At 33.1% G+C, this 16232-nt stretch overlaps 1 protein-coding gene across 2 annotated transcripts; it reads right to left on the bottom strand.

Annotated features, from left to right (window-relative positions):
- Nucleotides 1-11953: 11953 nt before the first annotated feature.
- LOC107996397 (histone H3.v1-like) lies at nt 11954-16027 on the bottom strand. 2 transcript variants are annotated; one of them, XM_017054423.3, is made up of 3 exons: nt 15699-16027; nt 14604-14756; nt 11954-12551 (listed from the first exon to the last, which is right to left on the bottom strand). In XM_017054423.3, the coding sequence occupies exons 1-3, from the start codon at nt 15711-15713 to the stop codon at nt 12102-12104; spliced, it is 618 nt and encodes a 205-aa protein (XP_016909912.2). In that variant the 5' UTR covers nt 15714-16027; the 3' UTR covers nt 11954-12101. The 2 variants fall into 2 exon arrangements, with proteins under 2 accessions (XP_016909912.2, XP_061934723.1); XM_062078739.1 differs by having other exon boundaries at nt 14604-14722; nt 15699-16025.
- Between the last annotated feature and the right edge of the window lie 205 nt (nt 16028-16232).

The following is a 16232-nucleotide window of genomic DNA, read 5'->3' as shown; positions in this document are numbered from 1 at the left end:
CGTGATTTTTTCGTGTTCATCTTTCGTATTCGTTTGGAAAAGTAAATATTGAATCGTCGAACGATAAATTTTGGTGAGATATAAAGTGATAGGGAATTTACTTTGCAAAATACTTTGGATTCTTTGGAGAAATAGGATTAGTGAGACTTACGCAGTGAAGTTTATTGTGTTTCTTGTTTTTGAAGGAGTTAAATTTGAAAAATTCGAATATCGATAAATATCGTAGTACGATTTTCAAGATGATTGAAATTCGGTTTGTTAAGTAGTTTATTACGTATATACGTGGCTTTAATTATTATTATATTTTTTTGCCTCTTTATTTTATTAATTTTGTATAAATTGTTGAATGATAAATATTGTGCTCGATAAATTTCAAGATAGAAGAAGGATGCTTTCTAAAGTAACCAGAATTTAATTTGCTATTTTATATGAGAAATGAAGCTAGTGAATGTAAGTATAAATAATGCGTGTTTTAAATTTATGTCAAATTATTGATTAAATATTTATAATAAAAGTATTTAATCAGATGCTAAATAGTAACTATCCTCACTAGTTTTTTGAATTGACGAAATTTAGTATAGTTTTTAGTATAGTTGTTTTAATAATTATTCTCTTTTAAAATTTTTTGAAAATATATTTTTTTACACCGACCAGATGAATAAATTTATTTATTTATACTGATTTATTTCCTATGAAAATTTTCAATAGAAAGTAAGAATCGATAAATCTTTAACGATCGCTTATTTTTCTTGATTTTACTTTTTTTAAAGGTCTGTTTATCTTTGTGGTTATGCGTTCGATCAAATTGAAAAGTATTTTTGGATATACTGCACTTTGAAATAGGATGTAAATGTAAGAGCATTGCTTCCTTCGAGATCGATAAAAGAAATAAAAACAGATTAAAGCTTGTTTGAACAAATCGCCAATTAGAATGTACTTTGAGATTTTGTAATAAAAAACAGCATGTAAATATTTACTATACAACAAACAATCATTATTTAATTGTGACAAAAATACGGATAGCAAAGCATTTGTATCGACAGGATAATTAACCACATTTCAGTCAAAGTCAGTAGTTAATCTACATATGCAAGTGGAATGAAGATATGTTGTGAAAGCGTACACTGTGTAAATTTAGACGTGAGATACGTGTCGGATTAGTTCAAGATTGTAGGGACCCATGGGATCTCTAGAAGTGCATACTATCGAGCCCTAGGATCACATCCTAGACCACTTGTTGGTCGTACATCTAAACCTATCTAAACTATGTGACCTGGATTCGTGTTGTTGGAATTCTGGATGATACAGAAATTCTGGACAATCTGTCTTGAAAAGGATCAGAATCTTAGCTGTTGATATGTATAATTTCTGGCTCTTGATTCTTAAACATTTTTAAATTCTAAACAGAATAATCTTGAATTCTCAATCTTTTGATTAGGAATCTATAATTGTATACCTCTCTGAATTAATTATGTAATTAATGAATATTCCTATATTTTTATAATCTGTATCCTAAAATTGAAGCTTCTAAAATGATTCAAAATCAAATCTGCAATCAAAATAATTACATATTAATTAAATTTATAAATTTTAAGTTCAAAGATCTTGGAAAAACTTGCAAACTTTATTATAATGATCCAAAGACAGATCTGCAATCCTCAGAAGAATATTAATTAAATCTATAAATTTTAAATCCTATTTACATTTAATTTCTGAGATCCAAAGTCAAAAATCTTGGAAAAACATTTGCAAACTTTCTATATTTCCACTTCTAAGATCTCAAAAAAGAAAAGATTTGGAACCACGAATTCCAAATCTAAAGAAAGATCGTATCACGCGATTTTTGAAATTATTCGACTTTTACCATCAAACTTCTTAAACCAAGAAAAATTACAATATCACTATCGTACACGTATGTAACAATCGAACAAAAAAAACACACACACACACACACGCTCATCAATCTCATAACATAAAAGACAAACCATCGATCACAACTCAGGAACAGAATTGAAAACTTGTCCCAAATTCCTTTTCAAACAACTGTGAGCGTCTCTCCAAACAATTTCAACAGCTTCGATCGAGTCTGAGATCCTTTCGCCTCCTTCGAAACTCGGTCAAAGAAACATCCTCACGGGAAGCCATACCTTTTGCACAACAAAAACAACAACAACAACGAGTAGAACTTTCGGATTCATTCGATTCACCGCTGTGGCGAGGATCGATGATGGATCAATCCTCGAATGTAAAACCGGCAATGTAAACATCTCTGGATGGACCGCAAACCGACCTGGCAGGCTCAAAGGGGGTTTTGGGGATTGTAACTATTTTCACAGCGAATGTAAAATATCGTTGCTCGATAAATTTGAAACGACAGCCTGGCCAACATTTCATTTCTCTTCCACCGGGGTTTGGGCTGAGGTTTGGTCAGAGAGATCAAATTTTTTTCCCCGTGCCAAATGTCGATTCCGTGTTCGCTCGAGATTTGTGAATCGGGATCCAATAGTCACGATCGATCCTCACAACGCGCCACGGAAATATCGCAGATCCGTGATTTTATTTCCCCTCTCTCTCTCTCTCTCTCTCTCTCTCTCTTTCTCTCTCTCTTTTTCTTTCGTTTTTCAACGAATTCAATTTTTCGCAAATTTTCATTTTTTTCCTCTTTGTCTCGAAATTTGGAATTTGGATCTCTCCTTCTTCGAGATATTTAATTTTTTTTTTTTTTACATCAAGTTTCTGTTTTTTTCTCCACGAATGGAGGGAGGGGGGGATTGATCGTAAGTTCGTTATGGAAGATCGATGCTTCTGAATATTTTAAGAATCTTAATGCGATTCGTTTCGTTTCTCCAAATAAATTGTTGGTTCTTGCTCACTCCAACTTTGGATTAATAATCCCTCCTCCTCGTTTCCGGGTGGGCAACTTTCCCGAATTTCGACGAATTAAATTATATTGCATTGATAATCACCGATTGGAAGACCGATTTTATTGAAAAAAAAGAAAAAAAGATAGAAAAAAACGCTCGCGGAACGGCAAGAATTCGTGGAAATTCATATACACGCACGAAGCTCGAGCGTTTTTAAAAATTTTATTACAAATTTTATTTAAGCAAATTGGGAAAAATTTATATGAAATTTGAGAGATGTTCGTGTTTGAAAATTACAAAAAGGAAAAGTGTTGATCGATCGATAATCGAAAGAATCGCAAGACGTTTAATATCTCGATCTTCGATCTCTCTCTCTCTCTCTCCGGTTAACCGGCAACGTTTTAATCACCGGAAAAACTAAACACCGTCCACGTCCAACGCGAATTAATGGCGTACCGTCACGAAACATCCGACAAGCTTCTCGTCTTGCTTCCTCCTTTTTCCTTGCTGAAACAACGTTTTCTTTTTTACCCGTGTTCGACACGTGATACCTGCATCCACCATTAATTATTTTCACACCTTTCACGATGATTTGAAACCTGGAAATTTTGTCTTTATTTGCGTAACGCCCTCAATGGATTGAGGTCTTGTTTATCGGTTAAAAATGCGGATAAAATATTCCTTGGGGAGAAAGATTCTTGCGGGACAAAATCGAAAAGAAAATGTATGAGTTGTATGAAGGTAATTTTATTAAATTTGTTAAATTGTTGTTTGTTGCTGACAAAAAGTATGGCTGAGGGAAAATTTATTTTTTGTAATAATCAATTAAGTTAGATTAATTTCTTTCGAATATGTTGATCATAGTTTATAACAAACGTAATTTGACGATTGTTGCGAAAAATTCATTTTTGCAAATTGTTGTAGAACAAGAATGTTTATATGTTTTTTATTAAAAAAATATACTCTTCGTAACGGATGTTTAATTTCACGAAGCGATCTTTTATTCTATATATATATGAATATGAACTTTATTAAACATTCTTTTAAGCATTATTGAAAAATATAATATGCAATAAAATCCTCTTTGAAATAATCGAACAAGAAATATTTAAACGTTGATGATTGATCAAATTATCGATTTAATTCGTCCATCAAGAAGATTTTGAGTTTTGTTTCACGAGAAAAAGATGCTCGTTCGATTAAATGAATTTTAATTTAATCTTGCAAATCTCCGAATCGAAAATGCGCGTACCGATCAAAAAGAATATTTCAAATAGAAGAATATTAAAATAGAAAATGACGTTGCTTAAAATCGTTACCTGAATTTCTTCCTGATTTTTATTTAATTATATAATCATAATTATACTGGACACGCGTTGATGGCTTAATTAATTCCGACAAAAATATCGAGTTTCATCCGCTTTCGTTACATTTCGCCATACATGATTATTTTATCATTGGCATACGTGATTCGTTAAATATTAATGCATTTTTATGGAGATCAGGGACACGCTCCAATATCAGAAAAAAATTATCTGCAACATGTTAATATAATATGTATTCGTGAGAAGATTAATTCTAAAAGCTGAAACAAACGCAAAAATTACGCGTAAATATTGATCAAGCTTTTCCCATTAATTTCCATCTTTGTCGCACCACTGTCTCATTATATTTTCATCTCCTTTTATCTAACGCAAACCTCAATTTTTCAGCCCGATAAACAAGTCCCGAACCAATATTTTCATATACCAACTTTCGCGTCTATTTAGGTTATAATTGACTTTCCATAATGTACACAAATATTCTATTTATTATAACATATATTATACATAATAATATTTCATCGATGTCGTGTCTTCGTAATATTTAATATTTAATCTTATCTAATTTTATCTATTTAATATCTAAATTTATATTTCTTTTTTCGTACGATGATCACTCTTTTACATTCAAAGCCATTTGTGCGAAAAAAAATTCTTAATGTACAACGTTTTAATTCATCACTTTACCTTTTCGATTAGCGGTCCACTAACATGCCACCTCATTAAACCTTCAACTTTCCAGTTCTCTCGGTCGTTATGGCTTTATGGTTTTAAATCAACGACTGCGAGAATCACCTTCCTATTTTCCCCCTCCTTTAATTCGAAATAATCGCGCCTCTTAAAGGCACTCGAGCTTTAAGTATCGCCTCTAAGTGCCTCCTTTTCTCTCATCAGTCGATAAAAAAACTTTCTAGCCAACTGTGTTGCTATAGCTCCTCAACCAAAACGCTCTTCATTATTGAATTTCCTCGAGAAAATTCCTCCATTCGTCTGTATCTTTCCCCCGCGTAGAAAAATTATTATCATTATTTATTTATTTATTTATTCATTAATTATTTCATATAATAGTAATGAAAATGAAACGAAATGATATTTTACGTAAAAATTATTTAGTACTTATAATATTTAATATTGAATTAAAAAGATATACAAAATACAAAATTTTGGTTTTGGATAATACAATTCGATTTAAAAATCAATCATTAAGTTAACCTACCTTCGATAATTTTAATCGTAACAAAATACACGTTTAAGAATTCTAACCTCTTCAAACACGAATACTTTTCGAAGAAACTATTGTTCGATAAAATAAAATATCATTGATGCTTCGAGTTTTCCATTTTTATTTTATTAAAAGATTCCGTAATCTCGCAATTAAACAAATTTTAATTTCTTTTTTAGAATAACTTTGTTAATTCGAAAACAAAACAAAAAAAGAAACTAAACTAAATCGATATCCGTGAAGAGGTTAAGAGTCAGAAAATAAAATTCCTTTCCACCTCGTTCCACTTCACTACGATTCTATGGATTTCATAAAATCCATAAAAATTTTTTACCATTTTTATCGCTTCCCATTCAATTTCACAATCGAACCAGTCGGTCGATAAATCAGCATCAAGGTCGAACGATCAAGGAAGATAATAATCAGGCGGAATAAAATTTATTCGAGGATCGGGCATTTCACATTCGTGGGGAGGGGGGAGGAGAGTGTTGTCGAACACGTTGTTTACCGATCGAGCGAAAAATTTCCACGGATTTCGGTCCATTTGAGGCCTGTTAAACGGGTTGAAATTTACATCTTGATTTCCTGGATTGGTAATTGAACTACGGACCGGATTTACGTTATCCTGGAAGCGGCGAACTCATCGAAGAGGGAGACGTGGAAATTAATTTCTAATTAACGTTGATTGAATGCGTGACAGGGCGCGTGTGTGTTCTGTAATCACAGAGAGGCTGGCCGATCCGACAACGCGATAGCCTGTTGAATCGAGAGGTTACTTTTCGAACCTGTGTGGGTGGATTTCGTTCGACGCGTGAAAGGAAAATTATCAAGCTTCCTCGAAGAGAATTTCGTGATAGGATTTCGTTTTCGATCGACGATTTTTTTGGGATGATTGATGAGTCAGGACGGAGGGGAGAGGGAAGTGTGGGGGTGAAGGGAAGTATGGAAATTGAGGAACGAAAGATAAATATACAAATGAATAACGGAATGTTTGAATTGATAAAGGATAAATTGGTGGATGATGAAAGTGGCCCAGGAGGGAAATTGAGGCGAATAAAAAATAAATATTCGTTGGTCTAGCTGAAATTAGTGAAAAGTACATTGTGGATGATGTGTAAACGATGGATGAGAAAGAAACGAAAAAGAGAAATAAATGAATAAATAAAAATGAATAAATAGTAGAAATCTGAATCGATAAAAAGTAAATGTGCGGTCAGAAAAAGAAAATTAAATGTACAAATAACTAAATGAATGAAAAGTAAATCGTCTATCAATTGAGAAGTGAACTAATTAATATTGAAATCATCTGAAGGAATAAAGAGGAAAAAAACCTGAATTATGAAAAATAAATGTGTGGCCAGGAAAAAAAATAAACGTACAAATAACAAAACAAAAGTAAATCACGATCAATCCTAATTAATATTGATCTGAAGGGATAAAAATGTAAATAGCAGAAGTCTGAATTAATAAAAAATAAATGTGTGGCCAGGAAAAGAATAAACGTACAAATACAACAAAATTAAATGAACGAAAAGTATGATACGAGTCAATTGAATCAGTATTATTTAATATTGAAACCATACTACGAAAGATTACAAACAACAACGAACAGTAAAATGTCCGAGATAGAAACTGTGACACGTGTTTTGTGACCAATTTTCCATTTTCCCCGTTCTCTCTCTTCCCCCGGTTTTTCATTTCCTGTTTCTTCCACTCTTCTGCACCGAAATTTCGTTTTCCAAACTGTTGAACCGATTCACGAATCAAACATCACAAAGTGACTCGGTTCTAGGAAGATTGTTTCCTGTCAAAAATATCGGATGTACCAGGAAGCAAGGTTCAAAAAATATGGTTCGAAGATTCTTAATTTCTTTACATTGACTTTTTTTTCTCTTTCAACGTTCAACGAAATGTCAAAATTTTCAAAACGTACTTTCACTTTCATTATTTTATAGAATCGCAAATACACTGTTTCTTCGCGATGAAAAATACGAATGGCTGGATGGGGATTCGAACATGAGCTTGTTTAATGAGAGACGCAACTTATTACGCCCTTGCTTTCACTCGTCCATTTCCTTTACGAGGATCGTGGAAAAATTAAATAAGTTTAAATTTCCTTTTAAATTACACGATATTATTACGAGTATTGTATTTTCCATTATTTTTTCTGTAACAATTATATTTCTCCTTTTTCAATATTTAGATTTGCTTTTAATCGTACGAACGAAGAACAAGAAAAAGAGAGAAATAATAATTTTACGATTATTCCAATCGATCCGTAGAATCCATAGAAATATTATTGCACGTGTTTTTCTTTTTATCTTTATTTTTTCCCTTTTTTTTAATAACTAAACATTCGTCAAGAAGAATAAACGGGTAACAGTTACAAGTTGGACGAAGACGAATTAAACTCGTTACTTCTCACACTTAACAATTTTCGTCACTGTCGTATTTGAGATAGGAGGACCTGGAATTTTTCCAGCATCTGATTGAAAGATTCTTCTATGTTGGGGACCATTTGTTTCATGCACCACTTCGCGGTCGTCGGGCAAATGAGAATTACGGCGATGATGCTGATCGCCACGGGTGCGAGCAACGTCCAAACGATCTGCGAAGTTAATCGTTCTCTGTTAACCGTTTCGTTGCCCGTTAAATTGAAAATTAACCGAAAGAATATGAAAATTTCCCTCCGGGACTAAACTTCATTAACAACCTCTTTCCCTTACAAATAGAAGGAATGAATTTGAATCTCATTACGAGATTCGGGGAAGAATTAAAAATTAATATCCTTCGAAATTTACGAACTTTACTGAACGAATCAATTTTTATCAGAGACACACCTTTTCCTTTCACACCTTGGCCAAGGGAGAATAAAAATCCTTTTTTCGTTTTCACAAATATATACACATCGAGTGCATCGAGTGTATCACTTTTCCCCGAAGATAACAGGTTAATTAACCATGTTAATTGGTTAAAGGTTTTCGCACGGTCGAGAATTTTTAATTAACCGTATGTAATTGGATCCAATGTGAAAGGAAGAGAAAATATTTTTTTTTTATATATATATAAAAAAAACAAAGGTGGACGAAATAATTGAAACGGGTGATAAAAGGGGAGGGAGGGAAAAAATGTATCGACGATATGTGGCTTACGTATGAGATCCAGGTCACTATCAGCCATCCGAGGAGAACCGTGCCGGCTGTGTTCAAATATGGCGCGTACTGGGGTCGCAGAATGTACTTTAAACAAGGGAATTTCGCGCTCAAATCTGTCAGAATGATTTCGAGCTGCGCGAAAAATCGACGATATAATGGATTTTAATAAAGATTTTAATTCTTTTTTTCTTTTTTCCCACTCTTCTCTCGTGTTATTATTTTTGTCGTTGTTGTTGTTATTTTTTTTTAGATTGTTAATTCAGGTTATGTATACTCCTCGTTATTATTAACGGATGATGATTTGCGGAACGTGTTTTCCGGTTGGTTAATTTGTGATTTTCATCGAGGACGAGTTTTTCATTTGAAATTGAAAATTACAGATGATCAAGTTTGGAGAAAAAAAAATGTACAAATAATATTCGTTATATAATAAAGATATCTGTTTAAAAATAAATTTTAATGTTTCGTTTCGCGAAAGTGTTGAGCTGAGTTGAGGCAGAGTCGAAAGAGATTTATCTTTTTGGGCGAGGGACAAAAATAGATAGAGGATGGAAAATTTAATAAATAATATTTTTTCCACGTGAAACGTGAAACTTTTTGTCGGGTGAGAAAGAAAAATGTGAGAAGAATTCGCTTAATTCCCCCCATCTCGCGTTACACTTACATCCATTTTTTTCACGAGTTTGAAAATTTATTCTAACCATTGAATAATAAATTTTTCCTTCACATATTGGCTGGTGTATGATTACAAATCGTGCTAAATTCTAATCTATAACCTATAATCTACACAAGCGTGTATCTCACGCTTTTTTCACGACCGATGATCCGATGATCGATTGTTTGCTCTCGATTTCGATTGTGAAAAAAAAAAAAAAGTTCACAGAGATGTCGAATTCTTTCTTTCGATTTCGATATTCCCAACGTTCGAAGTAATAATATCTTCTATGATAAAATTTAAAAGAGATAAAATGTTTATCCTTATTTTTCTAATCATTACTCGAATAACCTTCCTTCTGTTCCTTGAAATAGAAAAAAAAGTATCTTTTTCATGCATAAAACTGCAAAGATATCATCGCAAGTAAAGTGCTCTCCATCTTTTCGTGAAACGTTAGTCATTGCGTGGTTTATCTTCAAAAAGGAGAGTTCTTTAAGATGTTCTTTTTTCGAAAGAAAAGAAAAAAAAAATCTAGCGGAAACACTTCCAAGCGCGTGGAAAATATTTTTATCGTAACCATCCTACGTCATTTTCTCCTTTTGTTCTCTTTATCTTTCCTTCTTCTTTGCCGATCTTTATATTAGTTTATCCCGTAATTGTGATTCTCAACAAGAGAAAATTCTTCTCGTCGATGGACAAAGCGAAACAAGGCGTTAAAAACGTAGAACCGTAATTGAAGAATATTTCGCGTCGTGTCATCAAATTAAAAAAAATAATACCAATTCTTTTTTGAAAATATATCCTTGCAAATATTTACACAAGGATTAAAATTAAAGGATTAAATAGTTGGCAGAGCCAATTTAAATGAAATGAAAATTACAAACGTATAAATAAATAAATAAAGCGTTATTGCAAGTGCATTATTTAATTCAAGAAATTCAAGAACGATCTCTCTGAGAAATTTAAGCGAGAAAATTATACAATTTTATTCCATTATGATACGAAGCATGAGAAATTATCAAAAGCAATGAGAAAATCCGACGTGCATTAGATGATAATCGTTAATCGAGCCTTTAAAATTGAATTATTCGTGGGAATGATGCGTTGTAATTCACATTGTTAATTATCAGAAAATCAGAATTTGCTCTAGATTCTGGGGAACGATTAACTGAATGAAATTAACGTGGACATCGAGGAAAAGACAAAATATACATTGTTTGGAAAACGATGAATTTTTATCGTACATCTTTTTGGGGCGAGTGAAAGAAAGATCTTGCAAGAACCAAATAATCATCAAATAAATTTCAACACTCGAGACTAACATTCATTCAACGCGTTCGAAAACAAAGATAAATTAATTTCTCCAATTACATATCTCCATAAAGTTTATATATCTCTTTTATATACAATACGAATCGTTGGTAAAAGAAATTGAAGAAATAATGGAAGATCTCGAGGAAGCATGGGGTGTAACAATTTTTAATCAACTGTCGCGTGATAAGTTGACGTGTTTTTAATTAAAAATCCGGGAGAGGAATTAATTATCGATAAGGTTTCGAAGCTCGTTTTTATTTTTTTTTTTCGATCGAGAGAAAGGTTTACAAAGGAGGCATCCCGTGGCTCCTCCTCCTCCTCCTCCTCCTCTTGGAGGAGGTGTTGGTGTTCGATTTCCTAAGGGAGGGGGCGGAATTTATCAGAATTTATCACGGTGTGTTAACGATTGATCGAGCCCATTGAAAATTTGATTGAGAAACGGGTGAAAATTTGACACTGATTAAAATTTAATCTTGCAAATTGACAAAGCTCGAGGCAATCGAAAATTGACGTTTCACGAACACGCGATTATTCGAAAGCGATTATTATGGATCAATTATATAATTGTGAATTTTATTCGATGGAAGCGAAAATATAAACTGATAAAGTGGAAAAGAAACGAGTGTTGATAATTGTTGAAATTATATATTACTCTTTGAAAATTCAGGAGTACGTTTATTGCGATAAATAAATAAATTGGCGATTTCGATAATTTAAGGATATTCTAATTCTGATCCTCTGATCTCCAATTCCAATTTTGAAATTGGAGATTGGAATTAAAATATCATAAAAAAAAAAAAAATTATATCGATCAATATTACTCTCATCAAACAATCTGAAAATGAAAAGTGATAAAAATTTCAAACATCCGGGTATTTTATCGCGTAATTTAAAAAAAAAAAAAAAAAGAGAGTTTTCAAAACTGTGGAGTGCACAATTCATTAAAAATTGTTACTCGGATAAATCCTAGCGTATCCCTTCATACACTCGTCGCTTAAGTTGATGTGGTACAATTTACATCCCCATTTTTCGTTTTTGTTTACAATTATTTCCGGTAATTGCGATCTAACAAGTGAAATAGTGATAAATTTTCATAACAATGTACAATTAATAATGTGTGTCATTTGCACAAGTACGAATCTCATAAGGCACGTAATTTACTCCAATAAATCCTTCCATGCCACCCATTCACCCATTGATCAACTTCATGAATCCGAATTGCATCGTGCAATTTCCCTTTTTTTTTTTTTTTTTTCGTTAAATTCTCCTCGAACAGCTAGCAAATATCGATTCAAATTTTCGTAACGATAAATAAAAAAAAAGAAAAAAAGAAAAAGGGAAAGGGAAATTAAAAATCGTCTCTACAAAAAAAAGGAAAATTAAATTCAATTCCTCTGAATTGAATTAAAAGGAAATATCAGTGCAGTTTGGACATTGTATTTCAAAAATATACTGACAATTTTCAAGCAATGAAATAATCTACACATTTGAAGGAATTTTTCGTTACCGATCGTTTCTGCTTTTTGATAGTAATTTTTGTATTTCAATCGTCAGATGTTTCGATCGGTATCACTTCTCTTCCTCATCCTCATCCTCATCCTCTTCCTCTTCCTCTTCCGCTTCCTCTTCCGCTTCCGCCTCTTCTTCCTCTTCCTCTTCCTCTTTCTCTTCCTCTTCCTCGTCCTCGAGCCCTTCCTCGTCAATATTCTCCTTAGTTTCATCGCTCGTCCCTTCCATCTCTTCCAAGTTCGTTTCGACCCCTTTCTCGCTCACATTTTTCTCAGACATCGGTTCGTTAACGTTGTCGAGTTCAGCCTCTTCCATCAGTCTCTCCGTGAACATGACGTCCTCTTTCCGCGGGAAAGTTTCCTCCACAACGTCCAACACGTTTCTCTGATATGGGAGGAACGGTTGTCGCATGCTTATATCCGCCGCCGCCAACCGAGTAGGGAATATTCTAATACAGCACAGCTTCCGGAACGATTTGGACGTCAAGTTTTTAGCTTGGGTTGTACCATACTGCGGACAGCCAGGTATTTAAAATTAACTGGACACGGGCTTTCTAGCCCTGCCTCTTATTTCTCGTGTGTTTGCCTCTTACTATTTTATTTGACTGCGAACGTTTATTTAAATTTGTTCAATTTGTCGCGTTTAATCAAAATTTACACCCTAAATATTCGCAGTCTAGTTGTTATTGTGCTGGTGATTTAACAAGTGATTCGATTTTGAAGATACTTTTTTTTTTTTCTATTTTTTAAGAGAGATATTCTTCTCCAAATATTTGAAAGAATCAAAGAGAGAAACGAAGGAAATAATTTTTACGTTTCGTAATAAAATGGAGAACGGAAATATATCTCTTTTCATTATGATAAAACAAGAAGGAAAAAAAGTGATGGCGATGACGAGTTTAATCGAGCACGATACATTATTCCCGAAAATTGAAAAAAATGAGATAAAAATTAAGAGAGAAAACTAGAGAAAAGGATAGGAAATGAGAACCGTAAAGTTCGTTACTTCTTATCTCATTTATCGCATAAAGTCCATCTTCGTGAAGGCGCGGAGGTATTTGGACGAGCTTACAAAAAATACGATCCGTTGGCATAAGAAATTATTAATGGAAATAGGTGGAGATAGGTGATATAATTTTCTCGAATAATTCGCGCGACGAGGGTCCACGATGACGCTGGGCGATGACGGAATCGTGTAATAAGCTAATATTTTAGCTGTTAGTTTCCCGCGGACAGGTTCCCCATTTTCTCCAAACTGCACGTCGACGAATATTCAACGCGACAAACTAATTAATCGGAACGCTCCTATCTTATTTTAACGCGATCCGCTCGTTTTTCCTTGAAAAATGAACTATTTCACTTAAAAGATGGGATCACTGGAAAATCATTTTCCATCTATCGCCAGTATTAAGATTTACACCGGTTAAATTGAATCGATGAAAGATACTTCGAGGGACGAGAAGTTGAGTGAAAATTATTATTTCGTTATATTGGAATTAGAAAAAAAAAAGAAAAAATAAGATCATTAATTTTGCAATTTTCGGTAAGATTAAAGTAAAGACGTATGTCAGTTCCTTGTTAATTGAATTAAATAAAATAAACTAGTAAAGTTCAGTAAATATAATTATTCAAAAGATAATTTTCACCATTCATTTTAAATTTTAACTAGAAAATAATTTTAATTGTAACGCACGATTCTTTCGTACGAGCATTAATTGTTTATAGTAATATATACAAGAGAACCAACAAACGGAAATGATTTTTCAAATGAAGAAATCAACGTATAAAATACTCCTAGGCTATTGTCACGTACAAATTTTCATGGAAGGAGAATACATACACGTTCACATCATTGCATTGTAAACAGAACGCATCACGTGACACACGGTTTTGATCACGTGATATTTATCTGCCTAATTTTCACAAGAGGAGAACGTGACGTCACATCATTTCCATTATCACTGCATTAGGCGTAGAGATACGTATCACGAGTCATGATACGGCGCTTTAGCTCTCTCTAATTTTCGCAAGGGAATAATAGATGGACGTCACATTATCCTCACTTCCATTGCTGCATTAGGCGAAGACAGGTCACGTGATACGATACGATGCTTGGTTTTGGCGGAAGCTCGATCACGTGACGTGACTCTGTTTAACGTGCAATTGTATAATAGGGATGTACTCTCCTCGTGGAAATTCGTGGCAGGAGAATCGAACCACTTTCAATTTTAATGGTGATGTACCACGCTCGTCCGGCCACATTTGACTCATTGTGTTGCCAATTTGTTAATATCTTTGGCCTACATGAAACAAATATCAATATGTTCACATATAGCATATACGAATACCTCAGTTCCTTCGTGATGGACATTATTGATTAGTTTCCATGAAATTTTACGCATTCAATAAAGATAATTATGGATAAAAAACAATTAACTATATCTATTCGTTAACTTTTAGTTTATATGTATAATGATGTTTCTCTCTTTTTCTCTCCGTTTCACGCAAGAAAATGAATTTATTCCCAAAAAAACATTTTAAATAATTTTATTTTAATACTCACAACGATTAATTTACCAGACTGGCGGAGCATAAAAATGGTGACAGGATGAATCAGGTTGATGGTCAACTCCATCAAACGCAACACGGCAGCGAAAGAGGCCAGAATTCCAGTTATCGCCACTAATATCACGAATTCGATCACACTCGTTACCGCCTAAATCGAAGATTATTTAAAGGGATGGAGAAGAGGAATCTTTGGAGAAGGAAATCCGGAATTTTACGTGATGTCTTTTAATCACGTTTAACGTTTCCGGGATTATTCTTAGATTTATCCACGACGAAATTGATATTGATACAACCAAGGAGACAGTAGATTCATAGCTGTACGTTGAGAAATCAATTCATAGGTCATTAAATGAAGAATCATGATTTATATAGATAATCTTACACGTATACAAAAATCAATTTAATAAAATCTTTTAAATGATATTATTATGCTTCTAAATTTTTATTGGAACATTTCTAAATTGTTTGATGCTTCTAAATTTTTATTATTTTAGAAATTTAGATTATTCATTAGAATTTTTTAATTGTTGAAAAAATTTAATCAATATAACTTATTAGAAAAATTTATTTTCAATATTTAGAATTTGTTACTTAGCTGTTTGTTTAAAATTCGTTTAATTCAATTTACTTGAAAGAAAGATTCTATAAAATTTCTTTTAATCATTTTCAAATCGTTAATGATAACTAATTGATTAACACTTTTGATACATACATTTAGAATTAATACCAAAATTAATATTTTCACAGAAATTTCTTTTAATTTCAAACTAAGTTATCATTGTAATACTTGAGATTACCTTCTTCTGGATCTCCTATACAAAGATCTAATACTACAAAATCACTGTTTTCCTCAAATCCACCATCAAAACTTGTCGATATCGTGGAAAGTTTCAAAGATACTGCACGCAGATCGACAAAAACATATACACTTGGTATACACTATGTTCAAAGTTCGCTCCAATTTACATAACCTCTAAAAACTTGCCTCCTTGGTCGTGCATATTTCAATTCGTTCAATAAGATAAACGCAAGAAACTATGTATGTTATAAATTAGATGAAAAAAAAGTAGAAAGAGAAGAATCATCTCACGCAAAAGATCGACATTTCTGTTCTTCACACGTATGTGGCCGAGAACTTGAGAAACTGTTCTTGTCGCTGGTTCTTGTTGATTTCATGGATAGAACATCAATATCCTGTTCATCCGCTTCGGATCATGATGAAGCTACATCTTCATCGTCGCTTTCTGCTCCCGCCGAGGTGTTAAAACAGAAGCAAAGAGGAGACCAAGGTTGGAACGGATTGTTTCGGAATAGTGAGAAAGAACAGAGTGAAATTCGAGACTAGAGAAATTTCATAGTGCCGCCATCTAAGTTGTGTTGCGCAATTACTCTTGGAAGTATAATAATGTAATGTAGAAGGTTTAAATCGCACAAGATGTTAATATTATACATGATATGGAATACGTTTGGAGAATCGATTCTGAAAGATAAGACGAACGTAAAAGTTTTGATGTGCAAAAATATTGATCGAAGCTTGTTTATTTATTTATTTCTAATTGAAGTTTGCATTGGATGAAGGAAGACGAAGATAGAGAGCGAAACGGTGATACGAGAATAGAAGTTC

The sequence above is a fragment of the Apis cerana genome, linkage group LG8 (genome assembly GCF_029169275.1).
Source record: "Apis cerana isolate GH-2021 linkage group LG8, AcerK_1.0, whole genome shotgun sequence".
Taxonomy (NCBI): domain Eukaryota; kingdom Metazoa; phylum Arthropoda; class Insecta; order Hymenoptera; family Apidae; genus Apis; species Apis cerana.
The sequence above is the reverse complement of the archived record's forward strand: the minus strand, read 5'-3'. Positions and strand labels throughout refer to the sequence as shown.

Bases quoted from the DNA above. Each gene is read 5' to 3' on its own strand.
- LOC107996397 (XM_017054423.3), bottom strand. The intron at 12,552-14,603 runs GTGAGTATTAAA...GGCTGTCCGCAG, and splicing joins AGTCTGGTAAATTAATCGTT to TATGGTACAACCCAAGCTAA.